Source organism: Poecilia reticulata, chromosome 3 (genome assembly GCF_904066995.2).
Source record: "Poecilia reticulata chromosome 3, P_reticulata-male-v2, whole genome shotgun sequence".
Classification (NCBI taxonomy): Eukaryota; Metazoa; Chordata; class Actinopteri; order Cyprinodontiformes; family Poeciliidae; genus Poecilia; species Poecilia reticulata.
Window position 1 is genome coordinate 34,926,491 of NC_088832.1, and position 18,150 is coordinate 34,944,640.

The window sequence follows — 18,150 nt, forward strand, 5'->3', positions numbered from 1 at the left end:
TCAGGCAAATAATTCTGGTCCGACCCGAAATATTGTTACCTGTCAAATTACCTGTCCAATCAGAGTTTCCTAACCAAGGTGTCCATAACTCTTCAACACGCTGTCAGCTCTCGGTCAGAAAGACGCATTTAATTCAGTGTCCATGAGATGATATTCAGAAAGGATCTTTTATTTGATTGATTTTAGTTTCCTAAGCGATAAACTCTGCATAAAGTCTATCATGTCTCCATGTGCGCCAGTCAAAGGTGTTAATTATAACATGTCAAATGACAGAGGGGCTTAAAAATAACCAAATATTCAGTTTGGTTATTTTTTTAAATTATAGATAGATAGATAGATAGATAGATAGATAGATAGATAGATAGATAGATAGATAGATAGATAGATAGATAGATAGATAGATAGATAGATAGATAGATAGATAGATAGATAGATAGATAGATAGATAGATAGATAGATAGATAGATAGATAGATAGATAGATAGACAGACAGACAGACAGACAGACAGACAGACAGACAGACAGACAGACACATTTTAAATGTTGCCCCCCCAGAGGTAGTCCTGGGCCCCCTTTGGCCCCCCCAACTTTAAAAGTCTAGCTCCGCCACTGCATGTCAGCCCCACGTTTGGGTTTAAAACCATCTGACTGTAGCAGAATAAACACCTGTGCATTGTGTAAATATGATCCTTTCCAATATAATTCACCACTTTGTACTAAATGTCTCATTAAGCTGATCTTTTTACATCAGTGTCGATGTCCAGCCAACCAGGAGATCCTTGATAATGTTGTCAAGTTTTGCAGATATTTCTAAATCAATTTAGTTGATGTTTTTGTTTGACAACAGTTGTTCCTGAGATGTTGATATTTTTAACATTATTTTCTAATTTAAGGTCAAAAATACTTTAAAAGATTTGGTGTTTATTTAATCCTATGAGAGATATTGCATCACTCTGTGTGTGATGCTGCTTCTCAGCACCAGTAAAGCTGAACAGGTGATTCAGCACAGGTGTCGGAAAGAGGATTCGGTAACGCTCGCTCATTTGAAACATTGGAAGCAACGTATGAAGATGTAACACACACGCACACACACGCACACACACACAGGCACACACACACAGGCACACACACACACACACGTGTATCTGCAGATGCTGCTGAAAGGTTGAGGCTGATTCACCCACCTGCAGATTTGGACATGATCCTTGTTATGCAACGTTTATTATCTGTGACTCATCCTGTTATCAGACCAGCCGTCCAACCACGACTCTGTCAGCCGCGGTTTATTTTAACCAATTAAAGTGGAGAACAACTGCAAGGTGAAACACTGGAAATTAAATACCTCCAATAGTGTTTAAAGGCCTTTCAGAAACTAAATCAGAAGGACTTTCACAGGACAGAAAGCCATGAAAACACTCAGTTTAAAGAGACCAGAGAGGAAGTGAGAGTACCTGGAGAGAAGCGCAGTGATCACAGGGAGAACGCCGTGAAAAGACCCCAGACTGGGCAGCAGTGCTCCCGACTGGCCACCATGTTTCCCAAGAAAGAAAAAAAAATCCTAATTTGATTTGTCTTTGAGTCTCTGCATTTCATAAACAAAGAGTCCCAACAAGCTGCTGTGGGTATTTTGAATTAATGAGGCTTAGTCATGAGGCGTAATCGGCCTGAGTGCTGAGGGAAGCTGATCCCTGCATGGTATAAAAGCAGAGCGAAGGACGAGGAGAACCCAGACAGAGACAGCAAGAAGAAAGAAGAAAGAAGACTCCTTCTTTGTCTTGCAGCTGCTTTTTATCTGACCTGCAGAGAGAAACATCTCTAACATCTGGACAGCAAGTAAGTCCATTCAATATTTACACAGTATTTACCAGATTTATGTTTACTTACATTCCCTGTTCTTTCAGATTATACAGCAGAATTTAACCAACTTCTTCTAATGTGCCACAGATTCCTGTTTACTTATGAAATGTTTCGTTTTTCTGATGCGCAGTGGAGAACATGAATGCATCATCTGAGGCCGGTAAGCCGAGTCCAGCTGAGCTCAAGCAGAAGGACAGCAGACAGTTTAAGAGCAAAGCTCCCAAACCGGGACAGAAAGGGTGAGGAGCGTCTTCCCAACGCAGCTTTCTGGGTTTTCTCCTCTTTCTAATTCAGTTTTCATTTCTGCTCCAGCTTTGACAGCGCTCTGCCGGGGATGGAGGGGCTGGACGGTGAGTCTGAGGGTCAAACTCAGCCTGGACCCTGGTGATGTTGAGCTGTTCCCTCATGCCTGCTCTGTTTCCCTGCAGACGCTGCCGTGATCTGCCCCTGGGAGGAGTTTGGTGACGTAGAGCTGAGTGATCTGGCTCAGTTTGGAACCGCCTAGATCCCAGTCAGAGCTGGAAAAGCATCCCGGCGTCGTTTTGTCTGGAGCAGAGGAGCGGGCTCTAGGCTGCAGGAGTCGTTTCACTGACCGGCTGCAGCAGTTGAGCCATTGTTTGTTTGTTTTTTATTCATTTTTATTTATTTTTCAGCCAAAAGAAACCCATCTCACGCAATCATGTGATCATAAAATCTGATTTTAATCAATGACGTAAAATCTTACCAGATTGTGATGAAATTACTTTATTTTACTTTGAAATCAAATCCTCAGTCAAGTTACAGCGTTATGATAATGATGGGTCCAAAACTTTGCAAATGTCTGTGTAAACATGCAAATTTGTGCAATAAATCATTTTTTTCAGTCTACTGAGTTTGTTCATCTGGTCTGATGTCAGAATTAAATCGGTTCTCTGCTCTGGATACTTCTGGGTTTTTAACCTTCTTCATCCCAGATGGATGTTTCTTTCTGTGTTTGGACCTCTGCTCCCTCCTTCACATCAGGATCCTGAACACCTGCAGCTTCTGGATGCAACATGTCTGAAAACGTTTCCGTTTTAACCGCCGAGGAATTTAAACAGAGTTAAAATGACTCTTTAAAATATTCATGACTTCAGTGAATCACTAAGAAGATCTGAAAATAACAGTAAATATCCAGACAGAGCAGATCTATGGAGAATGAAATCCGATAAATGTGGATATTTAGCAGTTAATTTGTCTGTAACTGATGACAGAAATCACAGGCCGTCTATCGGACCGGCCCAGCAGAACCTCTGCCACGTTAAGAGGTCCGGCTCCGGACTCGGAGCGGTTCAGAACCGCAGGGTGAATCATTTTAAACCAAATGAACAGTTCTTTCTCTCCAGAAGCTAAACATGAAGACGCTGCTCTCACTGCAAGGCATCATGGGAGCTTTCTGCAGTTCTGGGTCACCCAGCCGGAGGTGTTGACGTCCAGATTGAGGAGGTCCATGAGCCACTGGTCCTTCTTGGCTCCTTCCATGAACTCACTCAGGGTTATCTCACCTGAGGGCACAGAGACCAAAACCACCGTGTTCATTTTTACAAAACAAGCTGGTTTTAACTCATAGAGAGAAAATCAGATAATAACGTGTTCCTGGAAGCTCAAACACAGCCTGCAGCATCGTTTTAATAATACTGGTACATAAAAAACATCATCAAAAAGGAGTCATTGAGATATTTTGTCTCATTTATAGATTCGTTACACATGGAGGGAAATATTTATAGCCTTTATTTATTATTATTTAGATGATTCTGGATCACAGAGAATGAAAACCTAATATTTTGTGTGTCAGAAAAGTAGAATATTGTGGAAAAAGTTACAACATATTGATAGAAAGTTCAGTGGAAGGAAAAAATGCATCAACAACAAATAACTGGAGCCTTGAGAAGTTTGTCAAGCAAAGAGCGACTGAGTCTGGAGTCAGAAAATAAAATCATGCAAAAGGAGCCCAGACTGAGCAGAGTTTATAGAAATAAACATTCAGAAGTCTGAAATTTCCGCTTAAATATCATTTTTATTGATTTGATGTAATATTCACATTTTCAGGGACTCTGAATTTTGGGTTTTAATTCTCTCTAAGCCAGAATCATCAACATTTCCATCTGTCTATGAATCTACACAATCCATGAATTTGCTTTTATATAATAATTAGTAAAACATGTTACATTTTTTCACGATGCTCTAATTTTTGGAGCTGAGCCTGAATTTGTTCTCCTACCGTCGTTGTTGTCGTCAACGAGATCAAAGATCCGATCACAGATCTGGGACGGAGTCAGTCCGACTTCGTTTTTATGGAGTTTGATTTTATAAAGAATCTGTGAGAAAAAATGTCAGAATGAAGGAATTTTAGCTCAATTTTAACTCAACTTTAAATGAAGCAAAACTGAAAGATCTGAGCATCAAAACTGAATGGAGGATAAGTTCTAAAACAAACACTGTAATAATATAAACAAATACGCATATTGAGTAAAATCTGGTAAATGAATGGAGAGAGGATTCCCTCCTCCTGAGGGGAAAAGCTAAAAGAGAAGAAAAACCGTCCAGTTTGCTTCGTCCAGAGGGTTCAAGGTGCTTCAGTCCGGATGAAGCTGCTCCTTCCTGGACTCTGCTGAAGTTTTACATTTTACCCAACTGCTAACGTTTATCCATGACAAATGAAACCCACCAGTTCAACAATATGAAGCTTACTGAATTAAATCAGAAACCAGCCGATCAGATCTGAAGTTTCCCTTCATAACCCAGATTAGGTGGTCTGCACATCCTGACCCAGCTCCCCACGCCCAGGACACCTGAGCCGTTTAACCCCCTGATCTCCAGGTTAAAGGTGTTTAGCATCACAACTGCTCGGCTCTTTTTCTGTCAATGGAGCCACTTGACATGATCTTAGCCTCCTGCCCTAATCCCAGATTACTGGGGCTCTAAATCCACCTTTAGGAGATTATTCTATAGAAAACCTTGTCAATATTTCACAGATTGACTCGTCACTGTTGTATCTCTGCTCCCATCAGACGTTTTTGGATAAACAGGTGTTCCTCACCCTTATGAGCCGCTTCACCTCGTTCCTGTCCAGCTTTCCGTTCCCATCCCGGTCGTACATCTTGAAGGACCATTTGAGACGATCTTCCAGATTTCCTCTTAAAATCAAGTTAAGGGCGGCGACGTACTCAATGAAGTCCAGGGTGTTGTCCTGTGGATAAACCAGGCAGAGTTACACAAACCGCACCATGAACCTGATTCCTGGCAGGTAACATCCTTCACCTGGTTTGTGTCGAAGGAACGGAAGATCGTCTCTAGGAATTGGGAATCCTCCGGCGAGCTGCTCTGAACGCCGAAGATCTTCTTGAACTCGTGTAGATGCAGGGCGCCGCTGGGACATTCCCTCAGAAAAATGAGGCACATCTCCTGGATCTGAGCCACGTCCCCCTCATCGCTGCTGCTCTGGTCTTGTCTCATAGCTGCAGTTCTGCTTCGGTCAAAACGAAGGAAGAGTTTACAATGATCAGGAAGTTCTGGCCGCTCCAACCGACTCACTCAGGTCATGTAAAGAGTTTGGCACCACGGCCAGCTCCTCCTGCATGGCACTAAGCTCATTACCCTGTTAAACTCTTGCATAAAATCCAACCTCTTGAAATAAATCTACTGCCACCTCGTTTGACTCGCATATTTAGTAAAAAGTGGTTTTTCACCATCAGGTTTGCATGTTTACTTTATAAATGTCTCACCAACATTTCAGCCTCACTTCTCAGACTTTTCATCACTTTCACACTGATTGAGGTTTCAGCAGCCAGTGTCTGTCTTTAACACGGAGTGAAGCTGGAATCTTTTAAATAACTAGTTTGATTTCCACTTTTTCTGTTTTGCTATGAATCTTCGACGCCGGTCTTTGCCAGGATTCTCTTGTAAAATAGATTTTTTTTATCTTGATGGGATTTTCCTGGTGAAATAAAGGTTAATAAATAATAAAAATGTAATCAACCCGTCAGTTTTTGTTGGGGTAGAAATCAGTCTGCTGCCCTCTGCTGACGTTTTTCTGTAATGCTGAGGAAATTACATGGGTCAAAATGGTCAAGTCAAATACATGAATAAATAAATATTATTATTTTGTGTTATTCAAATACTCAGCTTTAAATATTTTATTCCATTGACTGTGATACAGGAAGTGATTAAACGGTGTAAATGCTTTGAAAAGCTGAACTCTTGGTTCTCACAGCTGATTTAATCACTTTTAATTAAAAATATTTAAATTTCTTGATCTGAAAGTGTTGATTGTAGACTTAGGGTAAAATGTTAAAAGCTTTTATATCCTGTAGTTTACTCTGACAACCGTCTGCAAAATGAACATTGACTTTGGAAAAAGTACTGCAGGTTTTATAAAAGATACAAATCACTTGGTTATTTAAACCACCTCAGTTGCTTTTGCATCATTTAATTAATTAAAAACATGTTTTTCTCTAAAGGCTCTTCTGATTTCTTACCAACTTCCAGGTTGGAACATTTCTGTGCCTCTTCAATCTAACCAGGCTGTCAGTGTGAGGATGAGAAGGTGAATAAAACTTTAAGTTACAGATTCATGTTATGCTTCAGCTAAAATGAACAAATGAATGTTGATTCCTGCTGTGAGGATGAGAGACTTTGACTGGACCAGGGAACCAGAATAGGACTCAGAGTTAACCGGATCAGCAGGTTAAAGATAACCTACAGGTGACCTTTAACCTGCTGGGGCGTCTCAGGACACGCCTCAAGTTTTTACTACAACCTGCCTGATTTACCAACCGAGCCTCAAAACAGAGGAAGATTTTAAAATGAGGAGAATTTATTAAAAATAAAAACTGACATGTTTTCTCACCACCTGACATTCAATCAGACCAAACTTTTTCAGTTTTACTTCAGTTTTGGACCAAAAACTATTAGAAAATCAGGGAGATTTTCAATAAAAATCTTAAAAAGTGTTCTTAATATTCAGATTTTTACTTTAGAAAATCTTAGACGATGAAACTTCTGAAAGAAAACCCAAAACATTTGACCAAAGTTGCTCTAACAAATACCCAGGAAATGATTACACATCTGTTAATTTAGATAAAAAACACTAAGAGCTACGTTCAGTCTTTTGGCTCTGCTTTAATTGGTTGTGGGATTTGATTATTGATTATAAAATCAGACTGAAAAACAACTGAGGACATCTGGTGGTTGGAACCGGGAAGTGCGGGAAGAATGAAAAAGAAAACATGTCAAACACCTGATCAAGTCTCTGCGTGTTTTAGAAACATGATGGGACATTTAAGCTTCTCAGTCAGTTAAACTAATATCGATATTCAGTAATCAAACAGCAAAGATTCAGTTCTGATTCTGAAGCCTCTGCATCTAGAGGCTGATTAGATCTGCGGCTCCAGTCACACACCGTTTCCTGACCTCCTGCCAGGTCAGGCCAGGTAAAACGCCTCCTCATCGGATCAACACGTCGCCAAACACTCGCTTACGCTCTGATGGATTCAGCCTTTTAATCTCTGCTCCTCTCCACAGTCAAACACTCTGCAGATTAGCCTCCCAACTTCATTTCACTTCATGGTGGAGAGGGAATAGTTAGGGAATGTTCCAAGAGTCTTTCCTTAGAGGTTGGGATTTGTTTGGGATATAAGTGGATCTGTTCAGCAGGCGTTCCTGAAGGAACCTGTTCTGGAAAGGTCGGAGCAGCCCGGTGGGTTCCTGATGGCCACGCTGCGATGCTCCTGCTCCATCACCCGCTGCCTCCTGCTGCCTCCTGCCTGAAGTGATGGGTCAGGTCCAGGCCACCACAGACAGAGAAGTGACTCTGCAGAACATTCAGGAACTGTACCGGAAATTCACAGACGAATGTCCGAGTGGAAACCTGCACCTGCATGAATTCAAGAAAATCTTTGGCGTCAGCAGCAAGTCACCAGAGGAGGAGGTGGCTTTCATTGAACTGGTCTTTAAATCCTTTGATACCAATAAGGTAAGGTGTGTTTCGGTGTGGTGAACGGGTCAGGATTCAGTAATCCACAGAGTGTCTCTCCTGGTTCTGTTCAGGACGGTAAGCTGGACTTCATGGAGTATGTGGCAGCCGTGAACCTCGTTCTCCGTGGAAAACTCATCGACAAACTGAAGTGGTCTTTCAAAATTTACGACAACGATGGGAACGGCTGCCTGACCAATCAGGAAGTGAGGCGTATTGTCAAAGTGAGTTTTTAGAAACTCTGCTTGTTTCAGGAAAACCTTTTGGAGCAGCTAGAAGTTCAACATGAACCTGGTGGAGCTTTAAACTACTTGAACTCTGGAGTATTTTAAGCAGCAGAGAGAAGCTGTTTACTCCAGATAATCCTCCTCACTTTACAACCTGCAGGCTGGGAAACATGGTAGTAAAGACAGTGGTAAATATCTCTTATGAATGTATGAAAATATGGTTTTGAAGTTAAATGACGTCTGTTTTTTATTTGTTGTTTACACTTTGACTTCAGAGCTGCTGGCGTTTTGCTGTTTTGGAGACAAATTGTTGCAAAGCTGCTATCTAAACATACTATGACCAGAAAAGAAACCTGTTAATTATGCAACTTTTGGCAGAAACCCAATTAAGAAAAATTAGTAGAAATGAAGAAGCCGTCTCTGCATCTCCACCATATTTTAGAGAAATTATAAAAAATAAATTAATTTATAGAACTGAATGAACATTTTCACAGTTTTCATCCAAAACCATGGAAATATTTGCTCAAATATTAACACAATCATGTTTCTTTTTCTCCAGATCATCACCAAAATCAAATGGCATAAAGATTCGAACGTGGAAACTGTCGACTACATCTGTGACAGGATATTCGAGCTGACGGACAAAAACAAAGACAGTAAGTGAGAACCTGGAGGAAGACAGTCCATTTTAAATGTCGTTTCCGTTCAGTGTGACCTCTTGAACTTTGTGTTGCGTCTGTAGGTCAGATCTCTTTGGAGGAGTTTATCGAGGGAGCAGAGAAGGATCCGTGGCTCATGGAGCAGCTCAGACTGGACTTGGCGCCTAAATCCTGGTTCATCAAGAACCAGGAGAAGAAGACCTGAGTCCTGCAGACTGTGGGGACATTCAGCCTTACCATCATGACGAACATTTCAGCAACATACACACTGGATTAAACCTCAACGGCCAGCCTTAATGTTCAGGTTCTGTTTTTATGGGAAAAGGTTTTTCTCCGTATTTTGCCAACAGGACAGAACTTGGCATCCTGATAGAGGATCTTCAGCCGTTTCTCTGTTCAACAGGAAAGTTGATTCTGTCTGCTGAACCACTGCAGAGCCGACCAAACGTTTTGGATCGACCCATTTACATTTTTCAAGCAGAAGCCTTTTGATCTCGGTCTCATTTAAAGCTTATTCCTCTCCTCCCACTGCTTGAACTTTTGCTTCAAGTTTGGATTAATTAATTAATTAATCTGTAACTGACAACTACAGGCTTAAAATGCCTTTTTACACTGTTGTGGCCTCACATTTTAAAAAGTAAAAACAACCTTCCTCCACCATGGAACGTTGATGTTTTTATTGTACAACTTTCTGAACCACATTTTGTCTCTTTTGCTGAGCGTCTGTTGTCAGACGACCCATATGAACCGGCAGCTCAACTTTATTTTATTTAAGGATATTTTGGTTTTATTCACTTTAAGATACACACATATTTTTCTGCAAACAGAAAAATGGACATTAAAAAAAATCAGAAATATTATAAAATGTATTTCTGAGGTCAGTGACCAAACTGGACCCTGAAAACACTTTGATTGTTTTTCTGATTATTCTTTCATTTGTCGTCAAGTTAAAAGGAAATATGACTAGAAAATAAATGTAGATATGCTTTAGATTTAACTCAGTTTTCACTTTGGTCTGTAACTGTTTTTCACTCTGTGCCTGTTTTAAACTAATTATCGTGACACATTTTTTACCTGAAATGTTTCAAAGCTTCATTTAGAAAAATCTATGATAAAACTGGGGTGATGGGTAGTTTGTGTAATTTTTAGCTGCTCAAACTCTTCATTAGACTCCACTTTTACTGAAAAATAAATGAAACCTTTGGAAAATGACCAGTTTGATTCTCTTTACGTTTGACTTTGCCATCATTTATGATTTTAATGTTTTTCCCCCCAGATTCCCATCAGTGTAACAGGTTGTTAGTTTCTGTGCTCACAGGAATCAGACTGCAGATCCAAACGATCCTCCAGTCGCTTCATGAAGACCTTATGGGGCTTTTACTGTATTGATTTAGACGGACTATTCTTAGCCCGTAAGGCTCCTTAACCTGCCAGCTTTATATCTGCTGGCTTCACACAGACGCTAACGAGAGACGCTCTTTTACTTCCACGCTTATTTTTAAGATTAGGAGGAGAGATTAGAAGGCCAAGAAATCAGGCTTTGGTCAGGTTTCTTAGGGTGATGCAGCTGTGAGTGTTTCTGGAACGTCAACTGCAATCAGAAACTCAGTCCAGAGCTAGAAAGGGTGGATTTCATATGAAAATGCAAATGTGAATGCTGAATGCTTTTGGTGAAAACAGCAAAAGCATTTGAAGCCAACTGCTGAAGACTTGCAGAAAGGTAAGAAAAAGTCCATGCAGTGTGAAAAACCCAGGTAAAAACCAAAATTAGCTAAAAAGCTAAAACCAGCTAAAATACTAATGATAGCAAATAGGCTACCACTAGCATGCTGGTTACAGTAATATATTCCATGCAATGTAAAAAAAAACCCCTCATGTAAAACCTGAAATTTGAAAAGGACAGAAACGTTCCTCTATTCCTTCTGATAAAAACGGTGGGTGAATGAAATCCAAACCTTTTATGGTTCCTCAGATACCAACATTTGCTTGGAGGCATCGTTTAGCACAGTGACTACAAAAAACATCCCACATGCAGCACAAAAAAGCTATAATTACTCCCAGGTGTTAAACAACATAAAAGCTGTTAAACTGCCAACTTCAAAATGGCCGCTGCCTTGTTTCCTCCATGACAGCCCTGAAACTAGATGAATGGTTGTAATTCCTAATTCTGCCACAGGATGGAGTAGTTCCCCCTTTGGGGTGAAAAATGTATAAAACGCTGAATATTATAAAAAGTATGAAGGTTATGAATACCAAGCAATATAACCAGCATTAGAAGAGCAAGCTGAATCGTATAACAGTTGAATGGTGAAAATAGCACAAAGTATGCAGGAGAAGAAGTGTGGCGAAGTTTACGGAGCAACCAGAAAAGTGGAACTAGTGTGAATGCCTGCAGTATTTACACTAATAATCCACTCCCTGATTTACCAACCAAACAGCTCCTAATGAGGAAAAGAAAGATAAATTTTACCCGAAAAGATACTTTCACTCTAATGGTGCAGAAAAGCAAATAGTGTTTAATGATGGAAAAGAAGTTAAAAGGGTTATAAAGATGTTGCAACCACAGCTGCCTCATTTCGAAGGGAATAAATCCTGCAGAAAAAGAAAAAACAAAAGATAATCTGCAAAAAGAGTTACTGTATCACAATGTATTGCCTTTACCACAGGGAGCAGCTGATTCAAAAGTTCACTTAACACCTGAACTATGACCCCGAATGAAGAGGAGCCTGGATGGAGACCAGAGAGCAGAGGGAGAAGGAGGAAGTTCAAACCATCCCTTCCACCAATCATAATGGGTGAGGATCAGATCCCCTACTCAAACGACTCTCTGCAGGCCCATGGAACAGGGTGACCATCTCATTTACCCCAATTTTATAAATCAAAACTGCCTCTGACACTGCAAGGCAACCAGACTCACCATTCTGTCAGTCAAACGAAGGAAAATGCATTAATTTTATATCTATTCAGTATTTTTTTGTCCCTCGTCTTTAAAGATCCAAGAGGAATCGCTGATTCATTTTCTTTTGAGTACAATAAAACGTGAACAAACCTACTTACGTTTACGTTTTTGAAAGTAAGAAAAACAAGGAGGCATTTTTAAAATAATTAATAAAATAATAGTATAGTAATCAACTTTCTCATTGTATACTCACATGAAAAGGAAACAATTTCAAAATCTTTTTTCAGTCTTCTTAGGTTGGAAGCAAAACCGGAAATGACATCCATGTAGTTCTCCTGGAAAGTATTGCTTCTTTGATTCATGTATCACGTTATGAATGAAAAAAAAATAGCAGGAAAAACAAATGACAACAGAACAGAAGACTTTAATCCTTACCTGTATCCATGTGATATGCATTTTAGATCCATGCGAATATAATTTATTGGAGAGATATCTCTTTTTGTACCTGCGATTGGAAAAAGCATAAAAAGATTTCTTCTTCCTGTTCGAACTGCGCATGCGCAGACGTTTCTCAGTCTGTTGACAAATGTGTCCAAGACCTCTGTCCCGTTGAAGATTTGTGCTCTAAATGTAATAAAATGTAACTTTGCTGGACTCTTCTGGACCAGGTGTTGACTCGGGTGGGTTCTTCATGAAGTTGTGAGCGCGGTAAGCTTTCAAACTGAACGACCTGCGTGTTTTCTGAGCCGACGGGGAGCCGAGAGGCATTTAAATGGTTAGCTAAGAAGTTAGCTCCAAGCTAGTGGACGGTGTGTGGCGTTAGCTTGTTTAAAAGCAGCGTTTTAATCTCCTGACATGTCTGTGCGTGTTGCTGGAGCTTTAAGGTGAATCTGTGGCGTCTGTACTGTGTTCGTGAAATGTAATATACGGATTTGGAAGTAAGAAAATAACACAGCAGTTCATAATCTGATGAGGAATGTCTTTGAATTGGCTCCTGCTCTGCTGGGTTTGGGCTGGTTTTAACTGTTGCTCCTCATAAACTCGGAGATTAGCCCAGTTTAATGTGTCAGGGCTGCACCAGTTTGTAAGCTGCTGCGGTTTTGCGTGACAGAACCAGTCTGACCGGATTTCTGTCTGCCTCTGACTGTGGCTGGACAGCCCAACAGGCTCAATGAATGAGGCAGATCATGTGTTGAACAGGCCTCTGGTCCTGACACAGGTTGGCTTGGGAAGATTCACCAGGCAGCTCATATCCTACATAAGCTGGTTAAAAAGAGAGAATAAAGCCTTCTGAGGAATGTTAATGTTGAGATATTAGACATTTCCTTCAGGTAATCTATGGCCTGTTTGTTTATTTTTATTTTATTTCTCAGCTGCTATGCTTCTGATATTTTAAAATGGTGTTGATCAGTAGTTTTCCACATTTTATGATTGTGTTTTTCTACTTACTGGCTGATTTTACGCTTATTTAAAGCCCCCTATTCTGTATTAGAACTAAAATCGTTCTAATACAAACAATACGCTAGTTTTCTGGGACACAACAATCCGTCAGGAATTAAATATTCATATATTTAGCCATGAAGCTATCATTTAAGCACTACTTTTTAAATTATTTTGATTGTTCTTTGATTATTGAGACTAGTTTTTAGAAAATCTTGGGTTGATGATATTACTGCAGTTTCTTCCTGTTTTCTTCAGCTTCCTTCAGTCACTAGATGATCATGATTTTACTTCCTGCAGAGGAGCAGAAAACATCAGACTTCCCTGCCAGAAACAGACGTTGACATGTTGCTGGTCCAGGCTGCAAACAGCAACGTTTTTTATTGGATTATTCTTCAACAGAACCAGTCAGAACCAGTCCAAATGAGTCCCAACAAAGCACCGTTTGTTTTTGATGATCTAGGAAATAGTTTAAACAAGATATTTTTAATCTAAATGAAGTTTTTCCTTATGTTTAAAACCCAGACAGCAGGTATGTGGAATATATTTTGTTTCATATCTGAGATTTTTGTCATTCCACCAGCAGCTGGTTAAACATCCTGCAGGAGTTTTTCTTCTGTCCAGCTTGGCTCCTGTCCCAGCGGTCACATCACCCACATGGCTCACCTCTGACCTCAGCGTTTCTGCTGAGGTCACTCATCTGGTTCCCTCACATGGTGATGATGAATATTTAAACCTGAGAGGCTTTTGTTAGCTGGTTCTGGTGTTCCAGTCCAGAGAACCGTTTGGATCCTGTCACAGAAACAAAACTGTATGGGCTATATGATGCAAATATAACTATAATATTTGACATAGATTCAATTACAAAAATACACAGTTTTCCATTTTCCTGCACAAGTTCAGACCAGACACTGTGCATGATGCTGCCACCACTGTTGGTTCAGCTGCAAAGAGAAACGACCGGCTGGCTGTTGGTTCGAAAGTTTAAAAATAAATTAAACTTTAGGATAAACTTTCATGAACGTGATGAGTGGAGGGAAGATTTGGGCCTCTTAGGGGAGTAAATGGAAAACTGGAAACTGCATCAGAGAAGGAAGTTAATGATCAAACTGTTCCTCCAGAACCAGCCGTGTTTCCATGGGAACCCACACGTTTGGTGTTGGGGGTGGGGGGGAACTTGACAGAGTCTTAGTTAATTTTCTCAACATTTATAATAATCAGCATCAGTAACTCCTGTGTGAGCATTTTAGACAGAAGGATTAATGACAGAAATTACATCAGAATCAGATAAAACAGCAAAAATGATTCAAAAACATGGAATGTTTCTTTATTTGAGCCGCGGGACGTTAATCTGATTAATCTGATTAATCTGATTAATCTGGTCTGTTTCTCCTAGAAATACCTGAACAGCAGCCCTTTGTTGGAATGTGAAAGAGAAAGCTGACTTCCTGTGTGTGTGTGTGTGTGTGTGTGTGTGTGTGTGTGTGTGTGTGTGTGTGTGTCTGTGTGTGTGTGTGTGTGTGTCTGTGTGTGTGTGTGTGTGTGTGTGTGTGTGTGTGTGTGTGTGTGTGTGTGTGTGTATTCCAGGCCTCTAATCAACCATGCTGAAATGGTTTTCCGGGGAAGAGGGAGAGGCCGGCTCCGCTGTAAGTCCTGCATTTACATCGTTTAAAAACAAACTAAAAGAACAACAACAAACATCTTTGAAATAAAAATATCTTTCAGTTATAGCTTTGGTTCAGCTGTCCTGCAGATTTTAGAGCCTGAGTCTTTCAGCTCAGACTCGGAGCAGCGATGATCTGATACTTTTAATCCGCTGCATTTTTTACCAGCAGTGATAACTTGTGAAGCTCCTGGTATTTCTGACGTCACACCTGCAGGTTTATCTGTGTTAACGTTGAGCTTCATGTCCAGATTAACAGGAATCAGTCAAACTGCTGACCTGGCGCGTTTTACTGAGCTACAACTTCCTGTTTAATCCCATTCCGCTGTTTTCCGTATGAAGGCAGACATTCATAACATTGTTCAATTGTTATCTAAGAAGAGAAAAGGCGTATTGAAATGCTGTATTTGCTTTATTCAGAGCAGCATTTAGAAAGAAATGTAAAATTTATGTGTTTATTCTGAAGCTCAGTGTAACGTAGAAAGTTTGCTGCATGTTTCTCACTCTCTCAGCATCTGCCATAAATTCTCAGGGAACTTCAGTATTTATATTGAAAAGGATGAAAAACTAAAGTCTGGAAATCTGAAGTGAAACCTGAAGGAGCTGTTTGAGTAGAAACCTGTCAGTTGTTCTGATTATTTTCACTGCATTTCTGTTGGAAATCAGAATAAAGAATCAATAAGTTCTTAGTAATATGCTTTGGCTAGATAAAGTTTTATCCAGAATCAAACTGATCTGTGCGTTTTATCGTTCCTCCTCAGGGCGCCGGCTCCCCTCGCGGCGCTGCTGCAGGTTCTGTTGGCGCTGCAGAACTTCCTGTGGAGGAAATGGCGGAGCGGCTGATCCAGACGGAGCAGCTCGTCTCCCAGCTGAAGGAGCTGATCCGGGAAAAAGACGCCGCGCTTCGCTCCAAAGACGACCAGCTCAAGGTGAGGGCGGCTCCCCGCCAGGCTCCGCCCACTCTGAATGGCTCCGCCCACAACCTGGAGCCGGATCAGGTTAACCTTTAACCCCAGGAGGCAAAGTCCAGCATTCACTGAGAGACGGGATGGGAGATAAGAACTCAGTGAATGTTTGACCTGAACGCCAAAACAAAGACAAACCATATTAATCAATATTGATTATCCTCCATATTTAAATCAGCTGATTGCTCCTGATTTATCGTCTCTGTGCCTCAGGGGGAGAAGGAGGCGTGTGAGGCCAAGCTGTCCAAGCTCCGCCTCCAGAACAAAGCCAAGGTGACGTCTCTGACATCACAGCTGGAGGAGCTGAAGAAGCGGCAGGGAGAAGCCGGAACGCCGACCCACAGCAGGAAGGTCTGGGAAAAGACAGGATCTCTGCAAACACATGAACTGTACAGATTTTATTCAGTTTTGGTTTTTACCTTTTATTATTATTTTATTATTTAATCTTTTGTTTTACTTTAAAATATGTCATAGCTGTTATTTTGCTAAATATTCTATTATATTTATGTTGTATTTTACTTTGTATTGATTCTAATAAGCTAATAATTTTTTTATTTTTGTTAAATTTGATTTAATTTTAGTTTTTATTGTGCCTGATCTTATTTTGTGTTTGTATGGTAGGATATTAAATGTTTTCAGTTTTTTCACTGAATCATATTTAATCTCCAGTTGTTAGTTTTTGTTTGTTTTTTTACTTCTTTGGTTTTATTTTCCTCAGTTTTATTTTTGTCTTCAGGTTTATTCACCTCTTTTTTGTCTGTTTTATTTACATGATGATGCTGATGATGATGATGATGCTGAATGAGCCGTCTGCTCCTCAGGGCTCCTCAGAGGGAGGAGGAGAGCAGGCCAGTCGGGGGAAGATCGTCCTGCTGAAGAAGAAGCTGGAGGAACTGGAGCAGCAGCTTTCTCTGAAAGATGGAGAACTGGAGAACAAGGTGGATAATATTCACAGACCAGATGAACTCAGTTACTTCTGTCTACAGTTATTCTGTTTGGGAGACGTTAATTATTCCTGAATGATTCCAGAGGAAGGAGCTGGAGGTCCAGCAGCAGCGAGGAGAGGAGATGGACTCCATGCTGACAGAGAGGGACAGGAGGCTGGCAGAAAAGGAGGCGTACATCGTCCACCTGCAGACGGGACTGGCTGCAGATCATCCTGCAGCTGCTGCACCGCAGCACAAGGTGAAGCTCTTCTGCTTCTCTGATGGAGGAAGCTTCCACATGTTTTAACTCCTCTCTTCTTCTCAGGCGCTGGAGGTCGGCGGAGAGATGCAGGAGCTGCAGCTGCTGGTGCAGAGCCTGACCAAGAAGGTGGAGGAGTCAGAGGAGCGTTACAGTCTGCTACTGGAGCAGACGGGCAGCCTGAAGGAGCTGCTGGCCTCAGAGAAGGAGCAGTACAGCCAGAAGGAGAGCATGTTCAAGCAGAACGTAGGTTTCCACACGGCAGCTCAAACTGAGGCAGCAGAGGCAGAAATAACGCCGCCATCTTGTTTTCAGATCCAGACGTTTAAGGACATCATCATTCAGAAGGATAATCAGCTGACGGAGATCAACCAGATGCACGAACAGGAGCTGTTCAGGCTGGCGGCCAAATCAGACGCCAGCGCCGACCTGGAGCAGGTACCGGCACCGCCGCTCACCGTCCAATGAAACGCTTAGAAACTCCTTCTAACTTCCTGTTTCCCCCCAGCTGCTGAAGGCTCTGAAGCAGAAGCTGCATGAGAAGGAGGAGGTTCTGAACGGGAAGACGCAGGTCATCGACGTGCTGCAGGGAGAGGTGGACGGCAGGGACCAGCAGATCAGGGTCAGCAAGTCCTTTCTCTAAACCAAACCAATAAACAGGAACTAGCTGGTTGGTGACCCTCTGACGTCAATAAATGTCTACCCTGTAATTTTCTTTTTTTACTTTCATAAATGGTAAGAATCCGTAATGTTCCTGCTTCATCATCGATATCGTCCCATTTTTGTCTTTTTTTTATGTGTCAACCTCAAAAGTTTAGACTCTTCTTACAAATAAAACCCAGACTAAAGTATCATGAATGTTTATTCATCTCTGAGTCCAGCGCAAACACACGATGTTGCTCCAGACAGTTTAATATAGACTGATAACTGGACTCATCCTGAACACAGCATCACTACTCTGAAACACGGTGGTGGCAGCATGATGCTGTGGAGACGAGGAGGCTGGTCAGAGCTGATGGTTCCCCCTCCATCACCCACCCTGAACATACAGCTGGAGATGATATGGGATGGCTGAGATCGAAGCAGATCCTTGTGTTTGAATGGCCTAGTCAAAGTACAACATAAATCTGTGGCGAGACTTGGCACCTGTTGTTTAGAGACATTTAAAAGAAGATTGAGGAAAACTTTAAAAGCCCAGCAGACCAGCAGCAGCACCTGTAGGGACATGGGCTTATTTTTTATTTATTCATTTAATATGTTTGT

General features: G+C 41.2%; 4 protein-coding genes across 7 annotated transcripts in view; 3 read left to right on the plus strand and 1 right to left on the minus strand.

The window, feature by feature from the left end:
- Positions 1–1,702: 1,702 nt before the first annotated feature.
- On the plus strand, positions 1,703–2,724 carry LOC103463001 (retinal cone rhodopsin-sensitive cGMP 3',5'-cyclic phosphodiesterase subunit gamma-like). Its single transcript, XM_008406107.2, has 4 exons — positions 1,703–1,833; positions 1,988–2,096; positions 2,170–2,207; positions 2,286–2,724. Coding segments are annotated over exons 1-4 (225 nt in total). The 5' UTR covers positions 1,703–1,832; the 3' UTR covers positions 2,363–2,724.
- LOC103463003 (guanylyl cyclase-activating protein 2-like) lies at positions 2,586–10,742 on the minus strand. Its single transcript, XM_008406110.3, has 5 exons — positions 10,691–10,742; positions 5,137–5,341; positions 4,916–5,065; positions 4,097–4,193; positions 2,586–3,380 (listed from the first exon to the last, which is right to left on the minus strand). The coding sequence occupies exons 1-5, from the start codon at positions 10,729–10,731 to the stop codon at positions 3,259–3,261; spliced, it is 615 nt and encodes a 204-aa protein (XP_008404332.1). The 5' UTR covers positions 10,732–10,742; the 3' UTR covers positions 2,586–3,258.
- LOC103463002 (guanylyl cyclase-activating protein 2-like) lies at positions 7,069–9,952 on the plus strand. The gene is made up of 4 exons (XM_008406109.3): positions 7,069–7,849; positions 7,924–8,073; positions 8,636–8,732; positions 8,819–9,952. The coding sequence occupies exons 1-4, from the start codon at positions 7,649–7,651 to the stop codon at positions 8,938–8,940; spliced, it is 570 nt and encodes a 189-aa protein (XP_008404331.1). The 5' UTR covers positions 7,069–7,648; the 3' UTR covers positions 8,941–9,952.
- A 1,451-nt stretch (positions 10,743–12,193) lies between the features above and the next one.
- The window catches only part of LOC103463004 (uncharacterized), a 32,987-nt gene continuing 27,030 nt past the window's right edge, over positions 12,194–18,150 (plus strand). For 3 of the 4 annotated variants that reach the window (XM_008406117.3, XM_081605582.1, XM_081605583.1), the window contains exons 1-9: positions 12,194–12,342; positions 14,662–14,720; positions 15,499–15,666; positions 15,916–16,053; positions 16,524–16,640; positions 16,732–16,887; positions 16,954–17,133; positions 17,203–17,325; positions 17,396–17,509. In XM_008406117.3, the coding sequence (XP_008404339.1) occupies positions 14,676–14,720; positions 15,499–15,666; positions 15,916–16,053; positions 16,524–16,640; positions 16,732–16,887; positions 16,954–17,133; positions 17,203–17,325; positions 17,396–17,509 (1,041 nt within the window). In that variant the 5' untranslated portion in view covers positions 12,194–12,342; positions 14,662–14,675. The remainder of the gene's footprint in view (positions 12,343–14,661; positions 14,721–15,498; positions 15,667–15,915; positions 16,054–16,523; positions 16,641–16,731; positions 16,888–16,953; positions 17,134–17,202; positions 17,326–17,395; positions 17,510–18,150) is intronic. The other variant, XM_081605581.1, reaches the window with a different exon arrangement.

Bases quoted from the DNA above. Each gene is read 5' to 3' on its own strand.
- LOC103463001 (XM_008406107.2), top strand. The intron at 2,097-2,169 runs GTGAGGAGCGTC...TTTCTGCTCCAG, and splicing joins CCCAAACCGGGACAGAAAGG to CTTTGACAGCGCTCTGCCGG. The intron at 2,208-2,285 runs GTGAGTCTGAGG...GTTTCCCTGCAG, and splicing joins GGGGATGGAGGGGCTGGACG to ACGCTGCCGTGATCTGCCCC.
- LOC103463002 (XM_008406109.3), top strand. From the start codon at position 7,649: ATGGGTCAGGTCCAGGCCACCACAGACAGAGAAGTGACTCTGCAGAAC. The intron at 7,850-7,923 runs GTAAGGTGTGTT...GGTTCTGTTCAG, and splicing joins AATCCTTTGATACCAATAAG to GACGGTAAGCTGGACTTCAT. The intron at 8,733-8,818 runs GTAAGTGAGAAC...TTGCGTCTGTAG, and splicing joins GACGGACAAAAACAAAGACA to GTCAGATCTCTTTGGAGGAG.
- LOC103463003 (XM_008406110.3), bottom strand. From the start codon at position 10,731: ATGCCTCCAAGCAAATGTTGGTATCTGAGGAACCATAAAAG. The intron at 5,342-10,690 runs GTTTGGATTTCA...TGACCGAAGCAG, and splicing joins TATCTGAGGAACCATAAAAG to AACTGCAGCTATGAGACAAG. The intron at 4,194-4,915 runs GTGAGGAACACC...TTTTTCTCACAG, and splicing joins AGGTGAAGCGGCTCATAAGG to ATTCTTTATAAAATCAAACT.